This window comes from Babylonia areolata, chromosome 29, assembly GCF_041734735.1.
Source record: "Babylonia areolata isolate BAREFJ2019XMU chromosome 29, ASM4173473v1, whole genome shotgun sequence".
NCBI lineage: Eukaryota > Metazoa > Mollusca > Gastropoda > Neogastropoda > Buccinidae > Babylonia > Babylonia areolata.
The window spans coordinates 40,299,148-40,311,647 of record NC_134904.1 but is presented as its reverse complement, the minus strand read 5'-3'; the positions used below and the strand labels follow the sequence as shown (position 1 = coordinate 40,311,647).

General features: G+C 47.8%; 1 protein-coding gene across 1 annotated transcript in view; it reads right to left on the bottom strand.

Annotated features, from left to right (window-relative positions):
• Nucleotides 1–12,500, bottom strand: part of LOC143274668 (RIMS-binding protein 2-like) — a 127,417-nt gene that overhangs the window by 89,695 nt on the left and 25,222 nt on the right. Inside the window, exons 7-9 of the mRNA XM_076578541.1 lie at nucleotides 10,563–10,655; nucleotides 10,355–10,490; nucleotides 8,007–8,099 (exon numbers count right to left, since the gene is read on the bottom strand). Coding sequence (XP_076434656.1) covers nucleotides 8,007–8,099; nucleotides 10,355–10,490; nucleotides 10,563–10,655 — 322 coding nt within the window. The remainder of the gene's footprint in view (nucleotides 1–8,006; nucleotides 8,100–10,354; nucleotides 10,491–10,562; nucleotides 10,656–12,500) is intronic.

Below are 12,500 nucleotides of genomic sequence, written 5' to 3'. Positions count from 1 at the left end.
GAAGCCTTCATACCCTCTGCCACACGACAAGCCATGACTGAACTGAAAGAAACCACGTTTAGAGCCATATGACAAACCATTCACTGCAGAGAAACCACGTTTAGAGCCATATGACAAACCATTCACTGCAGAGAAACCTTCAAGTTCTCTGCCACATCACAAACCATGAACTTAAAGAAACCACGTTTAGAGCCATATGACAAACCATTCACTGCAGAGAAACCTAAAAGCTCTCTGCCACCTCACAAACCATGAACTTAAAGAAACCACGTTAAGAGCCATATGACAAACCATTCACTGCAGAGAAACCAAAAAGTTCTCTGCCACCTCACAAACCATGAACTTAAAGAAACCACGTTTAGAGCCATATGACAAACCATTCACTGCAGAGAAACCTAAAAGCTCTCTGCCACCTCACAAACCATGAACTTAAAGAAACCACGTTTAGAGCCATATGACAAACCATTCACTGCAGAGAAACCTAAAAGCTCTCTGCCACCTCACAAACCATGAACTTAAAGAAACCACGTTTAGAACCATATGACAAACCATTCACTGCAGAGAAACCTTCAAGTTTTCTGCCACATGATAAACCATGAACTTAAAGAAGCCTCCATCCTCTCTGCCACACAAACCATGCACTTAAAGAAGCCTCCATGCTCTCTGCCACATCACAAACCATGAACTTAAAGAAGCCTCCATGCTCTCTGCCACATCACAAACCATGAACTTAAAGAAGCCTCCATCCTCTCTGCCACACAAACCATGAACTTAAAGAAGCCTCCATGCTCTCTGCCACACAAACCATGAACTTAAAGAAGCCTCCATGCTCTCTGCCACACAAACCATGAACTTAAAGAAGCCTCCATGCTCTCTGCCACATGATAAACCATGAACTTAAAGAAGCCTCCATGCTCTCTGCCATACGACAAACCATAAACTTAAAGAAATCTTCTTGGTCTGCACCACGAAACAAACCAAGAACTACAGAGAAACCATGCTGCTGTGTGACACACTGCCAGCAAACTGTATCCTCGGCAACAGAAGGGGAAAGACAAATCCTCGCCGCTTTCAGAACCCCACCGAACGTCAAACCGAGTCTCCAATACTTAAAAAAACAAAACAAAAAACAACAAAAAGTCAACCACCAAGGAACCATACAAGATCATCATCAGGAATGTTGCATTAACACGACAACCCCCCCAGAGAAGCTATCAACAAGGCGGAAACCAAGACAGAATGGCCACGAGCTTGATTGTGAGCAGTATCTCCTTTCGCGGCAGTTCGCTTTAATAGACACCCCCCTCCACCACCACCCCGACACACACACACACACACAAACCAACGCCCCCCTCCCTCCCCCCCCAGGCTGGAGACGAAGAAAGGTTTCTGATCCAATTCTCTTACAACACAGAACTGACTTTTTTTTTCTTCTTCTTCTTCTTCTTGTTTTCGTGCGTGAGCGAAGCTAAAGAACCCGCTCGCACCGACTGAGGCTGAAACTTCTTCGCCGGTTATTAGTTCTTGGAAGCACTCGGATGAAACAAAATGACATCCGACAGAATGTTGACAGCACGGAACGTCTTGTATGTAAAAGCTGGGGAAGGGGAGGTTGGTGGTGTGTGTGTGTGGGTGTGTGTGGGGGGGGGGTCGGGGGGGGGGGGGGCGTGGGGGGGATGTCACTCATCCTTACCCCCAAACCCCTCTGCCTTGATAAAGTGCTGAGGTTTTGTTGGATCTCAATGACTTGAGATGTCTCTGCTGGAACTGCTTACCCTCAGCAGATGGGGAAAAAAAACCAACAACAAAAAGCAAAGAAAAAGAAAAGACAAATCTATTTGGATGCTGGTCGGAATAAACGTGCATGCGTGCATGGGTGAGAAAGAAGAACCGGTGGAGAGAGACTGAGAGAGAGAGAGAGGGAGAGGGAGAGAGAGAGGGGGGGGAGAGAGATAGAGAAAGAGAGAGAGAGAGAGAGAGGGAGAGAGAGTTGGAAGGGAAGAGAGAGAGGACATTAAAAACGAAAAAAAAACTTTTATCAACGTGTGTATTAACTACAGATCTGAAAACGGTTATTGGAGCAAATTCAGCTTTTACCGACCGCTTTGGCAAACAGTGATTTTTTGTTGTTGCCAAAATCAGTATTTAATTATCATAAAAAAATAATACACGCAGCCTTTTATAGCGAAATATTTTACAGTAAAAATGCTGTGCAAAAATCTGTAGAAAAATCCATTTCGATAGGAAAAACAAATAAAACTGCACGCACGAAAAAATACAAAAAACAAAAAAAGAAATGGGTGGCGCTGTCACAAGTGTAACGACGTGCTCTCCTTGGAGAGAGCAGCCCGAATTTCACACAGAGAAATCTGTTGTGATAAAAAGAAATACAAATACAAATACAAATGATCTGCTGATGGGTCCACCCCGGGTGGAATAATACTGACTCAGTCAAAGTAATGGAAAAGGGGAAGAGACCGCTGGACAAAGGACAAGAGGATGCCATCGATGTCCGTTCACAGGTCGAAGGATGCATAGATACCAGGTTGAATGAATGATATGGATACTTATACAGCGCCTATCCACGGTCGGAGACCAAGCTCTAAGCGCTTTACAAACAAGGGGTCATTTGCACAACAGACTGCCTGCCCTAGGTGGAGCCGACTGACGGCTGCCATTGACGCTCATCATTCGTTTCCTGCGCCATTCAATCAGATTTCAGGCACGCACACATACACTCTCAGACAGACATGTAACATTTTACGAGGATGATCGTTTTGTTTATTGAAAATTTATCCCCGCCATGCAGGCAGCCATACTCCGTTTTCGGGGGTGTGCATGCTGGGTATGTTCTTGTTTCCATAACCCACCGAACGCTCACATGGATTACAGGATCTCTAACGTGCGTATCTGATCTCCTGCGTGCGCATATACACACGGAGGGGGTTCAGGCTAGTACTAGCAGGTCTGCACATAATAAGTTGACCTGGGAGATCGGAAAAGTCTCCACCCTTTTATCCACCAGGCGCCAATACCGAGATTCGAACCAGGTCCCCTCAGATTGAAAGTCCAACGCTTTAACTATTCGGCCATTGCACCCGAGTGAAAGGCTTAAGGCTACAAAGAGGAGACCGGGATACACACACACACACACACACACACACACACACACACACACACAGAGCGGCAGTCCTGACGGCCATGGGCAAGATGTAGGAGGGAATGGAGGGGTTGGGGATTGGGGGTGGGGGGGGGATGAGGGGAGAGGAACAAAGGAAGGGGGACTCTATACCATGCGTGTTCTCTGCTTTTCTTTCTTTCTTTCTTTCTACCCCACATCACAGGAAAGGCTCATCATCTCCTTGATGCCTCCCCCCCCCCCCCCCCCCCGAACACCTCCGATCCTCCCCCCCCCCTTGCCTGTCCCTTCCATCCACTGACCCTTTCCCCCCACCCCTCTCCCAATCTGTCCCCTCCCTCCTCACTCCAACCCCCACCCACCCACACTGCCGCCCCGGGCGTGCACGAACCTTATGAGGGCGTATTACGCCCCGTCGCCAACATGTCCAGTCGCATGGAATAGAGACCCCCCCCCATCCCCCCCACCCCCAGGCCCCCCCTCACCCTCACCAGTGAGGCGATTACATTATAAAAGCCTGGCCCCCGTTATTTATATATGAAACTCTGTGTGGTGTGTGTGTGTGTGTGTGTGTGAGAGAGAGAGAGAGAGAGAGAGAGAGAGAGAGAGAGCAAGAGAGAGAGAGAGAGAGAGAGAGAGATACCGTGATACAAAACCTCAGTCAAATGTATGCCCACGGAAAAAAAACAACCGCTTTCCACTTTCTCATGCGTGCTGATTATATCTTCTATCTATATCTATGCATCTATCTACACACACACACACACACACACACACACACACACAGAGTGCGAAAGTACATTCATATTGTTCCTCCGAACCTATCTCCACGCTGTCTACACACGATCCTTTCAGTTCGGTACGCTGCACATGACAAGACGAATCAGTCCTGCCACGACGGTACGGATTGCCATGGAGGACTCCACCCCGGCTCCAGAACTCCCGTCACGTGCATTGCTTGCTACCGGAAGTCACGCAAGGGAAGATAATTATGATGTGCACATTGCCCGTTGGAATACTTCCTGGCCCGCACGCTTGTTCCGAGGCCAGCCCCTCCCCCCTCCCACCCCCCTGCCCCCACCCCCGTCCCCCTCACACCTTCCTGGTATGACTAACAGCGGTCGCACCAACTGTGCACTGGAATGTGGGACTGGGGAATGAATGTCCACGTATCAAAAAATGTCAGGAATCCCAGTCTGGCGACATTCTTCCCCCCCCCCCCCCCCACCCACCCCCATCCAAGCACTGAGCACACGCGGTAACTGTACTTTATGGAAAGAATCGAGTGTATGATTATCGTTAATTGACGAATTACTTCCCTTTGACTCGGCAGGACCTGAGGGAGGGATGGGTAATGGTAATAGTGGTGGTGGTGGTGGTGGTGGTGTGGTGTATATCCGAAGGTTTATCATAACTGTCTTTTTCTTCTTCTGCTTTTTTTTTTCAAGAGTAAAGTAAATTCAGTATAACGAAAGCATACGATATCATTTTCAATGAAAATTAGAATAATAACAATATTAATGAACTGGATAGTCCACCTATTTTCTCATTAACAAGACCTGACTTAGAATATCCCCCACACACCCCCGACAGTGTTTTTACTCTCTCTCTCTCCTCCCCTCCCTCTCTCTCTGCTTCACCCCCCCCCCCCTCCTCCTCTCCTGTCATCATCATCAGCTACACCCCCAACCCCGGCCGTTCCCATCAATGTTTAACTGACAGGTCAGAGCTATTATTCAGTGTTCTCTTCAATTTATCATCATTTCAAAATGACGTTTACCGAACGACAATATGCACAAGAGAAGAAATGTGGATGTTCTAAATCTTCCAGAAAAATACGAACAAAAAAAACAAAACAAAAAACACACACACACACACAAAAAATCCTTCCTTCTTCAGACATGACATGTCTGGCCACAAGCCCCTTTTTGCCACCTCCGTGCAGCGTCTGGCATGAACATCGATATGTCTACTTTTCTTTTCAGGGTGGGAGTGGGGTGGATGCATAGCTAGCTAGCTACTCCTTCGCAATTACAATCATTTTTGTTCTTTAAATCTCCACGTTCTTGTTCAAAACACTTGTTTACTCAAAAACAGAGCCTTCTTCATCTTTGTTGTCTTCGTGTCGCTGGTTAAACTAACAACAGAAAGGGGCGAGAAAAAAAAACCCAACTTGTTTTCAACCCATATTCCAGCACTGTCTTTCTCTCGTCTTTCTGTAATATCATATTTCATAAAAACAATGTCACAGGCGTTTTGGTACGAGAGTTATTCAGAGACAAAGACACAGGGAGTTAATGGGTCAGGAGAGGGAGGGAGGGAGGGAGGGAGAGAGGGAGGGAGGGAGGGAAGGCGGGATCATATCACTGAGCAGCACGGTGTGGATAATAATATATCATACTGGCTGAGACGGTCTCACCTTTCAGTCTTGAGTTTCAAAAAAAGACTCATCGCCAAGCAGTTTTGACGTCACGTCGTTGCACTAAACGACTCTACAGACAAGCCCAACACACAAACGCGCGCGCGCGCGCGCGTGCACGGCGCGCGCTCGTGCGCGCATACACAAATTCGACAAATTCAATCCCCAACCTAGCCACCCACAAACGCACATACACACACACACACGCGCGAGCGCGTGCACACACATACACACGGATGCACACACCACACACACGCGAGCGCATGCACACACACACACACACACACGCACACACACGACAAAGTCCCTTTCCATCACATCCGACACATCCACTCAACACACCCACAAACACAACCAACCAACTACACAGTCCTCAGCCCCCCTCCGCCCCCACCCTCGCCACACCACACACACACACACACACACACTCACACACACACACACACACAGCGCTTCCCACTCCGTCCCCCCACCACCACCCTCCTCCACCCCTTCACACACGATTCCACGAACCCTCAGAGCCATTAAGAAAGCTATTATTAACTCTCCGTCACCATGTAAAACATAAACGGGTTTTAGGGTTGCGGGGGGGTGGGGGGTGGGGGTGGGGAAGTCGGAATGAGTGTGATCCTATCATACCTGCACAAAAACATGTCCACCCTACCCATCTTACCGCACAAATATACATTATTATACATTATTAATATATATATATATATATATATATATATATATATATATATATCGGGGTGGGGGCAGGGGGAGGCAGAGCGGGGGGCGACAAAACCAGCTCTGCGGGCAGACCTCCTATATACCCTTAATATATCTAAATGGAAGCTGGCGTTCACGTATCAAAAAATAGCTCCAAGCTGAGAAAGGAGGGTAAGTCCCTAGCTTCCCCCTCCCAACACACCCCATCCCCTCCCCTCCCCTCCCCTCCACCTCCCTCTCACGCCTCCACGTATTTCGATGCCCTTCATGATGCCAGTTCAGTTTTCTGTGTTCTTGTTTCCATGGGAACATCTTGAAAACTTAATGGGCTGCCCCCTACTCTTGGGAGTGGGGGGGAAAGGTGGGGGGGGGGGGGGGTGAGGAGAAGGGGGATGCGTAGAGAGAAACACAGAGAGATGTGAGAGAGAGAGAGAGAGAGAGAGAGGGGGGGAGGGAGGGACAGACACAGACAGATTGAGAGTACTTGAAAAACACCTCCCCCACCCCCCACCCCCATCCCCTCACCTACCCCCCGGACACAAACACACACAACAAAATCACCGACCTTTACAATGACTCCAGATTGTCAATGAAAACAATGAAAACCGCGCACGTTTTTAATTTTAATAAACTATCATCACCACACACACACACACACACACACACACACACACACACACACACTAATCATATGAACAAGCGGAAATCTGACAATGAGAGAGAGAGAGTGAGTGAGAAAGAGAGAGAGTGAGAGAGAAAGAGAGAGAAAGAGAAAGAGAGAGAGTGAGAGAGAGAGATAGAGAGAAGGTCACAAACACACACAATGCAGGGACAGTGAGTGAGACCCGATTGAGAGAAAGTGGAGAAAGAAAAGAGGTGAGAAAAACTGGAACATTCTCTCTCTCTCTCTCTCTCTCTCTCGTTCATACATACACGCTCTCTCTTTCACACAAACACTTATTCTCTTTCACACACTCACATTCTCTCTCTCTCTCCCGCTCTCTCTCACAGAGAACACGAGGAGGGAAATAGTGGAACATTCTCTCTCTCTCTCTCTCTCTCTCTCTCTTTCATGCATACATACCCTCTCTTTCACACAAACACACTCTCTCTCTCTCTCTCTTTCATACATACATACCCTCTCTTTCACACAAACACACACTCTCTCTCTCTCTCTTTCATACATACATACCCTCTCTTTCACACAAACACACTCTCTCTCTCTCTCTTTCATGCATACATACCCTCTCTTTCACACAAACACACTCTCTCTCTCTCTCGCTCTCAGACGCGCTTACACTCTCTCTCTCTCTCTCTCTCTCTCTGACCTAATTAATGTCAAATCCATGAACATTATGATATTGTGTCATCTATTCAAGTGTCATAATACCCCTTCCCATGCCCACCCCCAATCCCCTGGTTTTGAATTGTGGTCCATGGCCAAAGTTCCTTAAAACAATTTCGTTCGTTCGTTCTCTCTCTCTCTCTCTCTCTCTCTCTCTCTGCACACACACACACACACACACACACACACACAGACACACACACACACACACACACACACACACATTTCTCTCTCCGCCCCCGCTGTCACAGAGATGAACACAGACATGAGGCAGAGGGGACAGGACAGGCCAGGACAGGGGAGGAGGATACACTGGAGAGGTGGGGGGGGGAGTTAAGAGGGTAGAGGGATGGGAGGGGGTTGGGGATCGAGGGGGGGGGGGGGTTGCTGACCTGTGTCATGTGACTTGCTGGAGGTGTCAGGAGGTGCCGCCGACAGGTCCAAGGCCGGGTGACCCTCACTCCCCTTCCCTGTCTGACTCACACCTGCACACACACACACACACACACACACACACACACACACACACACACACACACACACACACACACACACACACACACACACACACACACACACACACACACACACACACACACACACACACACACACACACACACACACATTCAATTCAATTGCGATGACGGTCAGAAAACACTCGCCAACTATGCATTTCATTGCATGTGTCTTTGATGACCCGTTTCTTTCTTTGTTCATTGTGTTCTTTTGTTGTGTCTATTAATCCTGTAGGATTTCATGACAAGAAATGATGTCGAGTTGAGTCGAGTTGAGTCACACACATGCAAACACACACATACATTCATCGTCATTATCAACGCCGTTGTCATTAATTTTATCAGGCGGCTCAGTCATCATCATCATCATCATCATCGTCAGCACCTGCCTGAGCAAACAGCGTGTGATGAATTCCAGAACATCGACCTTGCTGTCGTCAACATTGTCCAATATCAACCGTGGCTGCTAGAGTTATAATCATCAACATCGTCACCACCTTAAAACACGCTGTCGTCACCATTATCCACGCGTCACCCTCATCACCAACACATAATCACAACCGTCCACTCGACTTACATCAGAGATTGATATAAGCTTTCATTTCAGCTAACAGCAAAGTGAGAGCTGAGTGATCAACAATTTCTTCCCTGAAGTGGGAATTCATTTGTGTGTTTTTTTGTTTGTTTGTTTTTGTTGGGGTTTTTTTTGTTGTTGTTGTTGTTGTTTTGGGGGTGTGGGGGGTTGTGAAGGACAACGACTCTCAAACTAGGTGGCAAATTGCACTAGCTCTAAGTGTTGCAGCACTGCGGGGCTAGTTGGCCTTTGGGGACCATCCCAGCGCCGACTGTCCTGAAACCCTCTTGGCCGAGAGAGTGGGGATGTAACTTGGGCAAGACACTCTCCACTATAATCAAATTCTAGCCCAAACAGTCGGGACAGCAGTTGCCTCCTCTGCTGTTCTGATGGTCATAGTCGGACACGACCGACTGTCCATACCTCCATCAGCACGGCAGCTGAACAGGTTTTATCTTAATCCCCTTCTTGCCAAGCAGCTCAAAAGGCTGCCACAAGGATTCAACACTGCTGCCTGTCTTGCGCTGTCTTACCTGTGGCATGAGCTTCCCCTAGGTATAGGCGTTCTGCTTAACTCACTCAGTACGGCCAGTCCTCTCTTCTCTCTCCCTTTAACTCACTCAGTACGGCCAGTCCTCTCTTCTCCTCTACACAGACCCCTCGGATGTCCACTGGGTGTCTGAATGACCCAACCTTTAGCTTCCGTCGTCAGAACTGTGGTATTCTTTGTCAACATTCACCTCTTCAGTACAAGAGCCTTCCGCTTGCAATATTTTGATGGTGGTAATTGGGGTGAAACGCTGTTAACGTCGTCTCTTTCGCCGTTGGTATGGAAAGAGTTAAATGGTTTGTTTTATCAGCCGTTCTGTCATGTCTTCCTTGATCTTCTTGGCGAACTTTTTCCATCTGGTATCAAGAGAAAGGCTACTGTTTGAAGTGCATCTTGTGCTATTCTAACGACGTGTCATGTCCAGCGAAAGGCTACAATTTGAAGTGCATCTTGTGCTATTCTAACGACGTGTCATGTCCAGCGAAAGGCTACTGTTTGAAGTGCATCTTGCGGCATTTTAACCCTTTCACCGCCAAGCTCGCATTTATGCACAGGCGTGGTAGAGGACCCACGTCACTGAAAGGTGACCATACATTGCTCTGTTATCCATGAACCTACTAGCAGCTCTTCATGTTCGGTGGTAGGATAGGCCATATTTTCTATACATCGCAGGGGGAATCCCCAGCTATTCTTAGCCACTGTCTATTCTGTGTTTATACCACAAGGGAATTTTGTTCTCTAAATCGACTGGCGCTGAAAGGGTTAAGGACGTCCAGAGCCACCTTCTTCGTATGATATCAGTGGCGATGTCTAGCATGGGGGGTCTTTTCTGGAGTTCAATGGAGTTCTGCCCCCCATTTTTTTTTTCTTTCCAGAACTCCACACAGGCTTAAGCCGGTCAGCATTAATACCGTCATTTCAGCTCTTGGTAGGACCACGGTCACTGCCTGAACAGCAATATTCATGCATCTACGGGTTCAGCTCACGACACAACCCACCCCCGACCCTCTCCTCTAACTGAAAAAAAAAACAAAAAACATGGAAGAACTTAAAACTTGGCGCTTCCCACTGTGCACTGTACGTTACGGAGGAGCCCTCACCTTCATCGCTGTTGGCGCCAGAGGCGGGCAGACCCGAGTCGGCCGAGTCAGATGGGGGTATCCCACCCGGGGTGGCCGGGGAGGCGCGTCTCCGGGCCGGCGATGCCTCACGCTGCCTCTGCTGCTGCCGCTGTTGCTGTTGCTGTTGCTCTTGTTGCTGTTTCTGCTGTTCTTCTGCTTGTTGTTGGAGCAGGAGGTCGAGCCCCGCCTTCTGCTGTCGTAGAGTCTGCACCTCGGCATCCAGCTCCTCCTGCCGCTCCTGCTGGGTCCGGCACCGTGCTTCTAGCTCCCGGATCTGGCTCTGGTGACATGGGGGGAAGGAAGGGGTGAGTGAGAGTGGGTGGGTGGGTGGGTGGGTGAGTGAGTGAGTGGGTGAGCGAGTGGGTGGGTGGGTGGGTGGGTGAGTAAGTGGGTGAGCGAGTAAGCGGGTGGGTGAGTGAGTAAGTGGGTGAGCGAGTAAGCGGGTGGGTGGGTGAGTAAGTGGGTGAGCGAGTGAGTGGGTGGGTGGGTGGGTGGTTGGGTGAGTGAGTGAGTGAGTGGGTGGGTGGGTGAGTGAGTAAGTGAATGAGTTGGGTGTGTGTGTGCACAAACAAAGGGGAGAAAACAGAAGAGAGGGAGAGAGGGAGAGCACAGAGAGACGGAGAGCAAAGACAGACACATACAGACAGACATACAGTCAGTCAGAGACAGACATTGACTGAGACACAGATGTACAGTATGCGCAGGTTTGTGTATGCAGTGCGTATAAGTGGCTCACGCATGTGGCGCACGTGTGTTTTTTTGTGTTTTTTTGTGTTTTTTTTTTTTGTTTTTTGGGGTTTTTTTGCAAGCGTGTGCGTGTGTAAGCAAGTCCGTACGTCCGTGCGGTCATGTGTACGCCTGTCTGTCTGTACGAGAGAGACATCGGTCGGCTGAAAGGATAGCGCCACCGAAACCCATGGAACACCACCTACACAAGTGAGTCATCAACGAAAGAAGAGAATGCGAACTTCATAACCATCCGAAATGCAAACCGCTTTTGGTTTGTTTTGTTGTTTTTTTGTTGGGTTTTTTTGTTTTTTTTTTTCCCACTGTGCTTTTCAGAAGCAGTTTCATTCCTAAGCATGCAGTTTTCTTTTTCTTTTCTTGTTCTTTATTATTATTATTATTATTATTATTATTATTATTATACTATTTTCATTACACCATCAGTTAACATTTGACAAAAAATAAAATAAATATATAACACACTTATTCACCCTTGCTTTGTGCTCTCACAGTGAACCAAATTTTGCGCGAGAGAGACAGACAGACAGACAGACAGAAAGAGATAGAGAGAGAGAGAGACAGAAAGAGAGAGAGATGAGGGCGGACACATGACATAAGGATAAACCAAATCAAAGAAAGCATGCCAGAAACTTTACAACAGAGAGAGAGAGAGACAGAGACAGAGAGACACACACACACAGAGAGAGAGAGAGAGAGAGAGAGAGAGAGAGAGAGAGAGACTTAAACTTCCAGTGAAGAAAAAACGCCACCATGGTGACTCCTCCAACAAGTAACTAACTGTGCATGGTTGGCACGACACGGCAAAGCTCTCTTCACCCTGCCCCCTCAAACAATCTCTGTCTCCTAAATCAATGAGGCAAAAACAACAACAACAACTAATCAATTAACACACAAAAAAACACCTTCCTTTCCATGTACACTCAAACAATCGCCATGTCACCTCAATATGGCACCAATGAAAATTAAATAAAAACAGAAAAAAAACAGCAAAACACCTTCATCGCGTATGCAGCAAGACTGAGCTTACCCGGGTACCAGTGTACTGCAGGCGATACAAACTATCCGAAAACTACACAAAATGCACAGCAGAAAAAAAAAAAAAAAAAAAGAAAAACCCACCGATGTTCGGATAAGCAGCAATAGGCTAAACTGGATTCAGTTTACTGCAGACGTAACAAAAAGTGACTAAGGACGGATAGACGCCGTGGTGATAAATCTGGTGGGACGTCAGTCAGCGCGATAAATAAATAAAAGAGAAACAAAATGAAACAAGAGCTCATTGCTATCCTCCGAAGACTGCGCTGGGCCGATGGAAGACAGCTACGCCTCTAGAAAGCCTGCAGAAAGTAGTGAGCAGATTGTCTTGTCTCGTCTGCTA